The 12,183-nt window shown below is 36.1% G+C and overlaps 1 protein-coding gene across 1 annotated transcript in view; it reads left to right on the top strand.

Annotated features, from left to right (window-relative positions):
• Nucleotides 1-4,103: 4,103 nt before the first annotated feature.
• The window catches only part of LOC104468404 (DNA primase large subunit-like), a gene marked incomplete at both ends in the record, with an annotated part of 28,836 nt that continues 20,756 nt past the window's right edge, over nt 4,104-12,183 (top strand). The window contains 3 exons of the mRNA XM_010082517.1: nt 4,104-4,171; nt 9,063-9,135; nt 10,262-10,447. Coding sequence (XP_010080819.1) covers nt 4,104-4,171; nt 9,063-9,135; nt 10,262-10,447 — 327 coding nt within the window. The remainder of the gene's footprint in view (nt 4,172-9,062; nt 9,136-10,261; nt 10,448-12,183) is intronic.

Genomic DNA, 12,183 nt, shown 5'->3' with positions numbered 1-12,183 from the left:
AGTTTAATTTTTTCTTTTCATAAATTTGCCTCTGTTAGTAGGGAAGACTTGCTGTTGAGTGTAAAAGGTAAAAGGAGGTGGTATAGAACCACCTTCAGTAGATTTTGTACAAACCAGTAGCATCTCTTTTTGTATTCCTGGAGTAATTCAGTAGCCTGCCTCAGCTAAAACGAGCCTTTGCCACAAACCCTTTCTTTCTGTGCTTTACTCCTAAGCCTTCCATGTCATTTTTATCAATGATATCAACTAATGTCATTTTTTTTTAAAAAAAGTGTATTCATCAAATGGTGTGACAGCATATTAAAATTTTCTTGTGCAATACAGCTAATTAGAACATCTCATTTAGAAAGTAAACTCTTTGTAAAGGTAACAATTCTCTTATCTTTTTTGCGCAGAAAACCACTTAGAGAGCAAATAGCTCTCAAGTGATAACCTCAAAATCAAGCAATTCACACACTCCTAAAAAATTGAGACAAGTTAACTGAGGCATGATAATCTTGTTCCTAATTATCATGTATAAAATGTCATTGCCTTCTGATAGCATGCAGAGCTTGTGTCAAATTTACAAAAACCTTCAAAAAAGTAGGTCTTTGATAACTTGGAATTTCATGTGCTGATCTCATGTTTGGATGAGGGGAAGAAAACCAGACCAAATCTTAGATATTATACAACCTACAAGCTGTGATCCATCAACCTTTATTCTTACTGGAAATACCACTGCCAAATCTTAAATAATTCTAATGTTCCTGTAAGTTTTTCAATCACTGCGTGCGTTCTACATTCTCAGATTGTTACCTTCCTGGTGCCATATGGAAATGTCCTGTTTGTTTGCCACAAATGCAGCACAGTGAACACTAGAGATGTGATTGTTGTGTAAAGCTCAAAGGAAAAGAAGAACTCAGCTTCTTGCTCTTTTACAAGATTGCATGAAAATATTACTGAGTTTTGTCAGAGTTTGGTTTTGGAAGTTCTGTTTACTTCAGCTGTATTAAGATTCTGGTTTGATTTTTCCCTTCACTGCTTGTGGTGTGTTTTGTGGTGATGGTTTTTTTTTGGGGGGGTGGGGTCTTTGTCTGTGGTGGTTTGTTTTTTTGGTTTTTTTTTTTTTTTTCATACTGTTGGCAGTCTGAATTGCAGCAAAGGCACCTGGTGACTCTGGTACTAAAGCTAATATGAAGTTGGACTGACATTGTCTCAGGTTTCAGTTTATTCATTCCTTTTCCTTGTATAGTTAAGCATTCTTCCTCCTTTCACAATTTTGAATGTGTGATATTGATAACATAGTGCTTCATATGCCTTAATGATTTACATCACCCACCCCAGCTTTTACCATCTCAGCTCAGCTCCGAGGTGTGTTCTTTCTGCGGCTCACTCTGCCCGCTCCTGGGAACACCTGGGCCTTGGGACTGGAAGTATTTTAACTATGTGGTGCTTTATGTTCTCTGTAAATTAAACTGCTTCAACATGATTAGAGTTTGGAGCTATGCTCCTTACTTTACAATGCTTTAATATCATTCTATATCTACAACATCGAATAGCATGTGGTGGTGTTTTTCTTTTTTTTTCTTTTTTTCTGGTAACATGATCTTTGTGTTGAGTACCATACAGAGATGAAGAGATAGCTGTGCTTGCAGGAATTTGTCTACATTTCGTTTCAGAGTGATTGGAGAAAGTCTACAGAATCTCAGTTTGGATTCTGTAATTGGGATTGTCTTTTTCTTTTAGAAAAATAGCTGTTGAAAAAGGACATAAAATTCATAGCTGTTTGAAAGCACTAGCATTAATATGCCCCCACCTTTGTAAAAGCTAATTTTATTCACAGGGTAGTTCAGTTAGAAAAAATACAGTTGTGAGGAAAGAATTTATACATGAAAATTTTATTTTTATTTTTATAATCCAGGTAAATTAAAGGAAGATTTGTTCTTTCGGTTAAAATTGTTCAAATATGTTGATGGGCTCTCCTCAACTGTGTTTAAGGGAAACTGCCATTGGTTTTAGATAGAAAACAACAATGTCATGAGGATTCCACATCTTCCTGAAAACAAACATTTGAACTAACCTAACTTTGTATTTGTTGTAAGAGTTGAAAGGTGTATGATCTTATTTTCACAAGAGTGTATTCTGTAGCAGATTTTATCTTGTTCTTCCAGGGAACACAGTGGAAGAAAATGGGGATTCATTTTGCTTCTAAAATTTGCAGATTCCCTAGTTGTTGGTGAAACGCAAGTCAGTAGGGAAAAAAAAACCCCGAACATTTGCCCTGTCGAGTCTCCTGTGACTTCAAGTGTGTTGTGGTTTTTAAACCCAGCTAGCGGCAGACAAACACCACACAGCCACTCTCTCACCCTGTATCAGTTAAGGTATTAATAGAAAGAGAAGCAGATGTTATTTCAGGTAAATCAGGCTCTGTTCTGATTTTTGCCAAGTGGAATAACTTGGCTGGTACTTAGAGGACTTCCAAGTTTTTGTTCAGAAATAATTTCTGGTTTTCTGATTATGTTTAAAGCAAAATGGAAAGGTTACTTTATAGAGGACATAACTGTAGAACAATGCATATATCAGCCTTTAGTACTCAGTGGTAAGAAAACTAGCTTCTAAATATATCCAGAGCTGAATGAATTTGTAGTATACCCTCTGAATCTCAGTGTAGCTCCTCAAAATAAGAGAATGTGGATAATGCTTTAATTGCCAAGATACCACTGTTTTTTTTTAAGGAAGGATGAATGGGTTGCTGAGACTTGCCTGAGTTGCCCTACTCCAGCAGTCAGATCGAATGAGCACGCTTGGGTTCCTCCAGACAGAAGAGCTGCATTTTGAAGCAGTGATTGCTGCGGGCCAGGAGTGGCTTAACAGCTGAAATGACACCTTCCCCCATCCCTGCTGCCCTTGTGTTCTGTAGCTTCAACTTTTGCTTGACACACTGGCTGTTCTGAACGTCCTGTTGTTTAGCTGGTGGTTGGTATTGCTAGCTTGAGGCACAAGTTTAAAATTTGGCCCCAGTCTGACTTCTGCCTCGCAGCAAAGGTTATGAAATGGATGAGATGAATGGGTGATCTTTCAGGAAAATATTAAACTTCTTCATATTCATACAGGCTGTCTGTGAACTGATGGAGTTCCTTACAGTTACAAATAAACCCCCTGTACCCAGACACTGAAAGCAGCTTTTTCTGGGGTAAATTTATTTGCAGGTTATAAACAGAAGTTGCAGCCTGATAGTGAGTCGTAGCTCAGTGCTTGCCTTTGCTTGTGTGTTGGAGCCACAAGGTGAAGCTACACAGTTGGTGTTAAAAGATTTTTTTTTTGAATAAGATTTTTAAAGCGTTTGTACAACTGTGTGCATGCCATTTTAAGTTACCTGTAAAATACTTAAGAACTTGATGGTGATTTATATGATGTGACGTATGTTGAAATTTTAGATTTGTACGAAGGTAGTTTTCAAAATACAGCATAACTTGGCAGCAATAGATTAATTAAATGCATATTGAATATTTTGTATTAGATGTATGTCAGCAGTATCAGAACTGCTATGCTTCTAACTTTTATAGGTGACAGTAGATGCCCATATACTGATATTAAGCAAATTTAGTACGTACATTTTTCCAATTATTTAATACACCAGTTAACTAGTATTCTACAGTAGCATGACCTGTGCTTGTTGATTTATAGACTACTAGGTTTATTTTTCCAGAAAAAGACACCTAGGCATTTTTATATAAAAGTCATATAGTGCTAAATATTATATAAATGTTTCTATACAAATGTGAATTGTATATAATATGGCTTAATGGACTATATTTGCATTAGGCTGTCTAGGTTCTTCTAGTTCAAACATGTTTGTAAAAAAATATATACTACTTTCAGTGGTGTCTTGATAATTAATTCAAAGAACATTGTAATTTTTGAAAAATTGTTGTGCACCATTTGCCTTTGTTAACTTGTAAATATTTCTGCTATCTTCAGATTCTGGAAGGCTGTGCTTAGTTGTTTGTAATAGGAGAAAGTATGTCTTATCCAGTGTTGTATAAAAGTTATATCATTCCTCTTTTGTGCTATGAATTTTTTGAAGATAATTATTTTTTAATTGAACTTCTATTTTCTTCTAGCTGACAGCACGATCGCTGCCTTCCATACAGTCTGACGAGAGGCTCCAACCTCTGCTTAATCACCTCAGGTAGCATAAACTGAAAGCATGAGTGTATTCTTTCATATAGATTAAAATAATTGTATTAGTAGAATGTTTTAGCTACAGTGATTTTCAGACACCTCATCTGTGTGATTTGCTTTGAGTGCAAAAAAAAAACAACCCAACCTGAAAGTATCCTTTCAACTTCACAAAAACTTTATAAATGACATGAAGCATAATTTACAGAGCTAGTGTTTCCTCTAAGTAACAAGAAAATATTTGTAGCTCTTATGGAAACTTTAACAGTAAGTGCAAAGTTGTTAGGCTTCTTTATGAACAAAACAGGGTCTGAATTATGCTGCTTAGAGTATGTGCCTTCCTGTTGTGAATATTTTATGCTCTGTGATCATTTTGGAAGTTTTCTCTCTCACTGTCAGTGATGGATGGAGTCCTATTTTCTTCTTTTAATGAACCTACGGAGAGAGCTGAAAATGTCAACGATTAAGAGCGCTCTACAACGCAGCTGAAATAGTCCGCCTCTCTTAGTAGCACACAGTATATAGATAGTTGTACTTCATTTGAATGTGTTTGGGGATGAAGAGTAAGAGAAAACACTTTGCTGATGTTCTTGGGGTTAAGCACAGATTGGGTCTCTTTCCTATGCATGTGATTGCTTTTGGCCACTTGTTTATAGTCTTGGAGGGTTTTCTTACTGTGGTAGTATGCAGGAGGACAAAGACTATAGAATTAGAGGGAGATGCGTTGGCTTAGGATCACTGAATAACTTAGCTTGGCCTGAAGCTCTGGCGATCATTTAGTCTAGCCCCTGCTCAGTGCAGATGCAGTTAGATTGGGTTGCTCGGGTATTTATTCAGTTGAATTTTTAATATCTCAAAGGGTAGAAATTTACTTAAATATCAAATGTCAGTAATGAAAGCTCTGTTTTTGAACACATGCAGCTTTGCATTATGGTCACTGAAATGGTGTTGGATGAATTGGAAATGGGAGCAGTGACAGTGCTGCACCAGAATTAGGATGCAGGTCTAGTTAGCATGCTCTGTATTACTTATGGTGCTCTATTGCGTGAGGTATCTGTACCCAAAATCTGACATTTTATTTTGGTTTTTAAAAAATTATAGTAATTTTTATTACATAGCAACAGTTTCATGTTTTATTGCTTTTAGTGTAAATCAGAATAGGAAAAACAGCTTTCATCATATCTCTCCTTATTTACATATAATTGAACTTCACTCAAGAGCAGTGAATGAAATAAATATTGCAGTGTAGCTGTTACATAGCTGGTTAGGGGATACTTCTGAATGCCAATAACCTTCCATGTTTTTTATTACCATACATCTTACTGGGATTTTAAAAAATACCCCTCAGTGGCATACCTTTCTCCATTTGAAGCTAAAGAGCAATTAGGTTAGCTTTTTATAAATTGTGCTCTCTAGGAGGAATTACTGAGGAATTTGAAATTTCTTTTGATATGTACTATGCATCTATGTAAGTGGAACAGCCTTCACTATCACAGCAATCACAATCCTTTCTGTGCTTTTTTTTTTAATATGGGAAAAGGAAAGGTTGCAAAAAAAGCTAGTTTAACATCAGCTGCTTCAACGAGGATCCTGTATCCTACACTTAGCAAACAGGTATTTTTTGCACATTCTTATGTTAACTTGATTATGTATGTTTAATGACAGGTAAGTTACTTCCATTCTGCTTTTAGTAAAATGGCAGGGCTGTTCCCAGTACATTTTGTCATACACAAATGCTTCTGAGTTGCCTTTTTTGGGATACATCAAACCTTACAACTTGCAAACACTGCTCTGGCAGTGAACACACAGATGACCAAATAAGGTCTCTTTTGTTTTTTTTGTGTGAATCTCTGGTTTCTTTTTGCTTCATCTTGCTCATAAGAAAGGAGATTATTAGTTGTAGGCTTTCCTCTACCTTCATTATGTGAATTCTTACAGCAGAATTTTATTTTTGGCGTATGTTAATAGAGCTTTATGAGAAGGGCAAAAGCTTAGATGGAAACAAGTGAAAGGAGCATACAACTGAAGGTTTCAGAGCACTGTTTGTTTGTTAATGCCCCACACGTTTTTGGCAGCTATTCATATCTTCTTATGACTTTTAAATTAGCTAATCCTCCAAAAAGGTCATTTTACTGTGGGTTATGTCTGCATAGATATTTTAATCCATGCTCAGTTTTGTCAAAAAAGGATATAATGTGTTTCGTAACTGGACTGTTCTGGACTAAATATGTATTTTATCTGTGACTTCAGTCCTCTTTTTGTCCTATTCTGTTTCATTGGTGCTTTCTAATATTAATTGCGGTAGGCCAAAAAAAGAGAACTTTTTAAGGTAAAATGTTAAAATATTTGGTGCAAGATTGTGCTTAGGGATTTCACATGCTCACAGTAGGCTACATGGAGATTTAAATTGCTAAAACTTTAGCAATTTAATAGAAATGGAAACTTGATGTCTAAATGCATGAGGCATGGATGGGTAAAGCATAGTGTTTTTCAGACCACCACCTTGGAAGGTAAATTGTAAGGTTCAGCTCTTTGGTGCCTGGTGTCAGATATCAAGACATTTTGACCCTGCAAAGGTCATATGCTACTTTTTAATGTAAAAATAAGGAAACATTTATGAACATGTTTTCGTTTGCTTACCGTGATGAGAATATTTGACCTTTTAAGAGTCCGAGAAGCAAAATTTCTTTTTCTGCACCCATCCCCGCCTTGCCTTGGCATTGAATTTTCTATCCTTGCAGTTAAGTTTTCTGCCAAGTCCAGATGTGATGGTCAGCAAGATGCAGGGAGTTTTTCCTCTTTTTAGTAGTAACTTCTGAAGTTCTATTTTGTTTAGTTATTGTATAGGAAAACTTTTGTGACTTCTCTTTGGACTTCCTCTTCCCAGGCCAGTCCTGTCTACGGATGCCAGGAAGAAGTGATTTTCTTTAGCTTAGCAATTTTTTTCAGTATTGGTAAGATTCTAATAAATACTATACGATACCAAGCAGATGATCAAAAGTGAGTATGGTAGAGCAGCTTAAGAAGTTGCGAGCTCTCATCCTGGGATGTGATAACTGACTGAACAGTCATTTTCCTAATATGTTGTTTTACAAAAAAAAAAAAAAAAAAAGTTGCTTAAGCAACAGCTGTTTTCTGTTGTTCTATGCTTCAACTGTAATATTTTTGGGACTGTGATTTTTGTTTTGTTTGTAGCTTGCCTAAGTAAAGTGATGCAGATCTAGTTCTACAAGGAAATTTGAGTACTTTTTTACTAGAATCAGTAGTAATAGACATATATAGCTCAAATTCTTTTAATTATTTATCCATTGTTTTCTAATTGAAAAAAAAATCTATTAACTACAGTAAGCCTTTCTAGTGCTCCAGTGCGTGCCAGAAATAAGACTAAGGAATGAATGAATGTTCAATTAGACAAACTATTTGTAGTATAGTAAAATCACCTCTTAGCTATATGCTTTTCATGCTTTACAGTATTGAAATATCACAAAATAATCTCTACCACCTACTATATCATTTAGCTAAATTCCTTTTTTCTGGAGTTAACCTATATACGCCTTCGAAAGATTTAAGAAATGATCTTTGTAAGTTAGTTGCAAAACCCTTCTTGCGCGAAGAAATTTATTCTTACCTAGACTTTGCAACCTGATTTTTGGACCAGCGTGCTGTATGCAAATCCCCTATTTGCTTTATTTCCTCCTGTACTGTCAGCTCTTGAGTTTGGTTGGGTTCTGCTGTTACATTTCTCTTGGCCTGTTCTGCAGTCCTGCGTATATCCTCATTCAAGAAGTCCATAGATTTAAAATTAAAACCTGGGCACTACATGCTTGTAGTTGATTGAAATTACTTCGGTGACAATGTCTACGTGGCTGTCTCTGCTGTAGGGTAGGGTTCCCTGAACTTAGTTCAGGTATCAGAAGTAGCTTCACTGTTGTATGGATGGAAGCTGAGGCAGCAGGAGCAAAGCCCTGTGCTGTTTTGGCTAGACAGCTGCTGTCGGGAGTTAACATGTGTTGGTATGTCAGGACTGCAGTAAAAGCCTTCCCATCTTTTTATTGGCACAGTTAAGTAGTTTTTGAGTTTTTACTTTTCCCCCATGGTAGATGTTCATAGTGATACATCAATTTTTTTGTTTGGTTGGTTTTTTTACATGCTACACAAATAGCAAAATAGGAGAGGTTCTTGATTACTAGAAGAAAGCAAAGTGAACCCTGCAATCACAAAGAGTAAGGAGGAGGATCCATGGAAGGATAGGCTGGTCAGCCTCATCTTGGTTCCAGACATATGAGGGACAAAAAGGTGATCATGAGTCGTCAGCACGGTTTTGTGAATGCTTGATTAACCTAATAGCTGGCAATTAGTGTGTGTGTGAATCTTATCAGTGTATTCAGTGACAGGCCAGAGGCAATGGGTACAAACTGATAGACAGGAAGTTCCGCTTAAACATAAGAAAACACTTTTTTACTGCCAGGGTGGTCAAACACTGTAACAGGTTGCTCTGAAAGTTATGGAGTCTCTGTCCTTGGAGATGCTCCAAACCCAGCTTGATGGGAAGCTAAGCAACCTGCTGTAGTTAACCCTGTTTTGAGCAGGGTTTTGAACAAGGTGATCTTCAGAGGTCTGTCTCAGCGTCGCCAGAGTGTGATCCTGTGATCTGAGTTCTGACTGACCCCTCACCACTCCTTTCAGATAAAGGGAGGAAGGGTTTCTGTTTACCATGTTGACTCTAGTGTTGGTTTTATAAATCTTAGTTACTTACATAACTGTAAAATACTGTTTTTTCTTGGGTTTGGCTGATATATTTGCAGCCCTTAATTAGTAAAATAATATCTTTAAAAATTTGTAAACTTAAATTTTTTTTGTACAGTTTGACATGATGCTGTGCTGTTTGCTCTGTTTTTCAGCCATTCTTATGTTGGCCCAGATTACAGTGTCCAAAAGAATACTGGAAAAATTAATCTGGAACAGATCGATGGTGTAAGTCCCCTGTGTTTATAGGGTTACGTTGTATGTTGATTCGTAGCTTTTAAAATTCAAGTACTCTATGTAAAGACAGCATATACGGCCTTTTTCTTTTTTTGATTCATATTTGCTTTGTATCTCTTGAGAACTACTTGAATGTAATTGTGATAAAGTTTAAAATGGAGCAGAATTAACTGAAAATGCATCTAATCAGGGTTTAGACTGAATTGCTTAATTTGCTGCTTAATTTTGTGTACTTTCACAAATACCTAACATAATTATAAACAGAGTTTAACAAAATTTTCTTAATGATTTTGCAACCCGTGATGTTTAGTTTATGATTATTGAGTTGCAGTATTAGTCTTTTCATTGTTCTTTTTTGGACTTTTGACTTGCAGAAGGGTTTTTCAAAACAAGGAAGTAAATAACATGGATTGTAAACCCACATCAATGATACAGAGAGAATTCAAAACACACTACAACTCCTTTATGTGAACTGTAAGAATCGTTTGTGTTTTCAGGTGTCCGTCTTAGCCGTGACATTGTTCCTTTGTTAGTGAATTCTATGGCATGACTCAGATGTTAAAAATAAAAATGCAAAGCCCAAGTAAACGTGAATGTTACATTTTTTATCTCTGAGATTTTGCTTTATAAGAAATAGTATTCTTCAGGGAAAAAACCTGCAGATCACTTGCAGTGCATTTTACTCCTGCTTGTAGTTTTTCAAAGATGTTTGAAAAAACCCACCCCCTCCCCCAACCCCCACAAACTCTTTAACAAAGGTCACCTTGCCATTCCTGATGCTAAAATAAAGAAGCAGCATGAAGCATTATAATGGTACTGTGGATATGTTTTTCCTGACAGCAATTAAACCGATGTTACTTTGTACCTGAAGATAGTCTGATACTACCACCTGTAATATGTCAGGTCCTTTGGATTTTGTTCTTGAGACAACTATTGGATTTGATGGCTGACGGACACACTTGTGTTATCATCAGTCCCAAGGCACTCTGCACATGAGTATCTTTTCTTCCAGCCATTGGCATTTTCAAGTGGAGCTAATTAATAATTGCAGTAAGCATATATTCTACAAATTAAATGATCAGTATGCCTTAAACACAATATTTTTTTTTCTTGACAGCTTTCTGTGAAATCATTCCCTCTTTGCATGCGCCAGTTGCACAAAGCCCTACGTGATAACCATCATCTCCGTCATGGAGGCCGTATGCAATATGGACTGTTCTTAAAAGGCATTGGCTTGACTCTGGAACAAGCACTGGAATTTTGGAAGAAAGAATTTATCAGAGGAAAAGTGGATGCAGACAAGGTAATTCAACAAATGAAAAATATCTAAATATGTGAATATGAGGAGGTAGTTAATGTGTACATTGAGCTATATATTTGAATAGCTGCTTCTTAAAGCGGATAATTGGGCAAAAGGCACAGTACTGGCTTTAAAAGTTGGGTGTTTTTTTTTTTCCTCTCTTTGCTTATTATTCTCTTCATTTTGTGGGTCATTCTCTTGAAGCATGGGGAAAAAAGACAAGCCACAAAGAGGATTTTTATAGATCAGGACTAGACAAATCTTACTTTACCGCTAAGTCACTGGGAGACTGATGTCCTTTATGAAATACACCTACTATATTACTAAATTAATTCACCAAGCAAGTGACCACAAACAGTACTATCTGAAAGGCAAGGTTAGCCTTTTTTGTTGGTTAATGAAAAGAAATATTAATTGGACAGCTCTATGTGAGGTGAGCTTGCCTTTGCAAATTTACAGTCTAAGAATAAAAGGGGAAACTGGAGATGAATGAAGACAGAAGAATATATTCAAGGAAGTTGTGAGAAAATGCTGTTCAGTGCAATGGGTGGTATTATTTATGCATTAGTCATTAACCTAACCCTTGCTGATATTTTTTGAGTATTATGAGTGAGGAAAATGTAATATACTTGTGCTGTCTCTTTGAGAGCATGGAAAATCTAATTTTTTGGGATTTCTTGGGAAGGGGAAAGGAATTTGAAGGTATGATTCAAATGGGTACCTAAGCCTCTGTAAATCTAGCTCCTAAAATGGGATCTGATTTAAGAGGAGATATGTATTTTGTTAAAAAAAAAAAAATCCAAAATGCATTCCCTTACAAAGATTTCAAGAAAGGATTTGAAGAGAGGTAATAAATTTTGCAGTAGCCTGCCGATAAATTACTAGTTGAATTTGTGAAAATACAGATTTTACAGTTACAATTTCCTGTGCTTAAAGGAAATTGAAAGAGTAAATACAAGCTATCAGAAACAGTAACAACATAAATTACTTGTTACACTTGCTATTTCTCTTTTAAAAAAATATTGTGTGAACAGGTCTGATTCCACCTGCTTGTGCTTTGAGTCTAGGTGTATGCACATGTATGAAGAGATGTATACACCTTGGATCATGTTTTCAGTCACAGGCTCATGACTTTCTGCTATAGCATCTCTCTTGATAGTCCCTAGAAATAAATGAAGTTTTATGATCTTATGTTTAGCTTCAAAACTTAGAAGGCATATTGTGACTGAACCAAGGGCTTGTAGCTATTGCATTTTTCACAAACAGGCAGCTATTTCCATTTAATTTTCATTATTATTTTCAAGTTCTAGATAATCAACATCAGACTGGGGTAAAAAACCTCTGATTTTTCACACTGTTAACTAAAGTCAGTGGCCTGTGGTTTTTCACAATAAAATGTCATATAGTGTTTAATGTCCTGAAAAGATGAATATTAATACAGCTCTTATTGGTACTTTCTTCTTTTCATGTTTTTATTTTCTAACACTCATGCCATTGTTCCTTTCCTGGAGAGTGGATATAATTATGCTGTTTTGTCCTACCGAACCATTGTGAAGATACATTGCATGGTACTTGCTAAAGCCTGAAGTTAATTATTCGTTATTGACTGGTATATTGCAAAGAAGGAGTGTTCAATAGGCTGGAAATGGTTATAGTTTCAAAATTGTGTGTTCACATTTGTCTTCAATGGCTGCAGCATTTACACCAGTTCTCAATCCCAAGAATTTGTGGCACACAAC

This window comes from Pterocles gutturalis, unplaced genomic scaffold (genome assembly GCF_000699245.1).
Source record: "Pterocles gutturalis isolate BGI_N339 unplaced genomic scaffold, ASM69924v1 scaffold36144, whole genome shotgun sequence".
Classification (NCBI taxonomy): Eukaryota; Metazoa; Chordata; class Aves; order Pterocliformes; family Pteroclidae; genus Pterocles; species Pterocles gutturalis.
The sequence above is the reverse complement of the archived record's forward strand: the minus strand, read 5'-3'. Positions and strand labels throughout refer to the sequence as shown.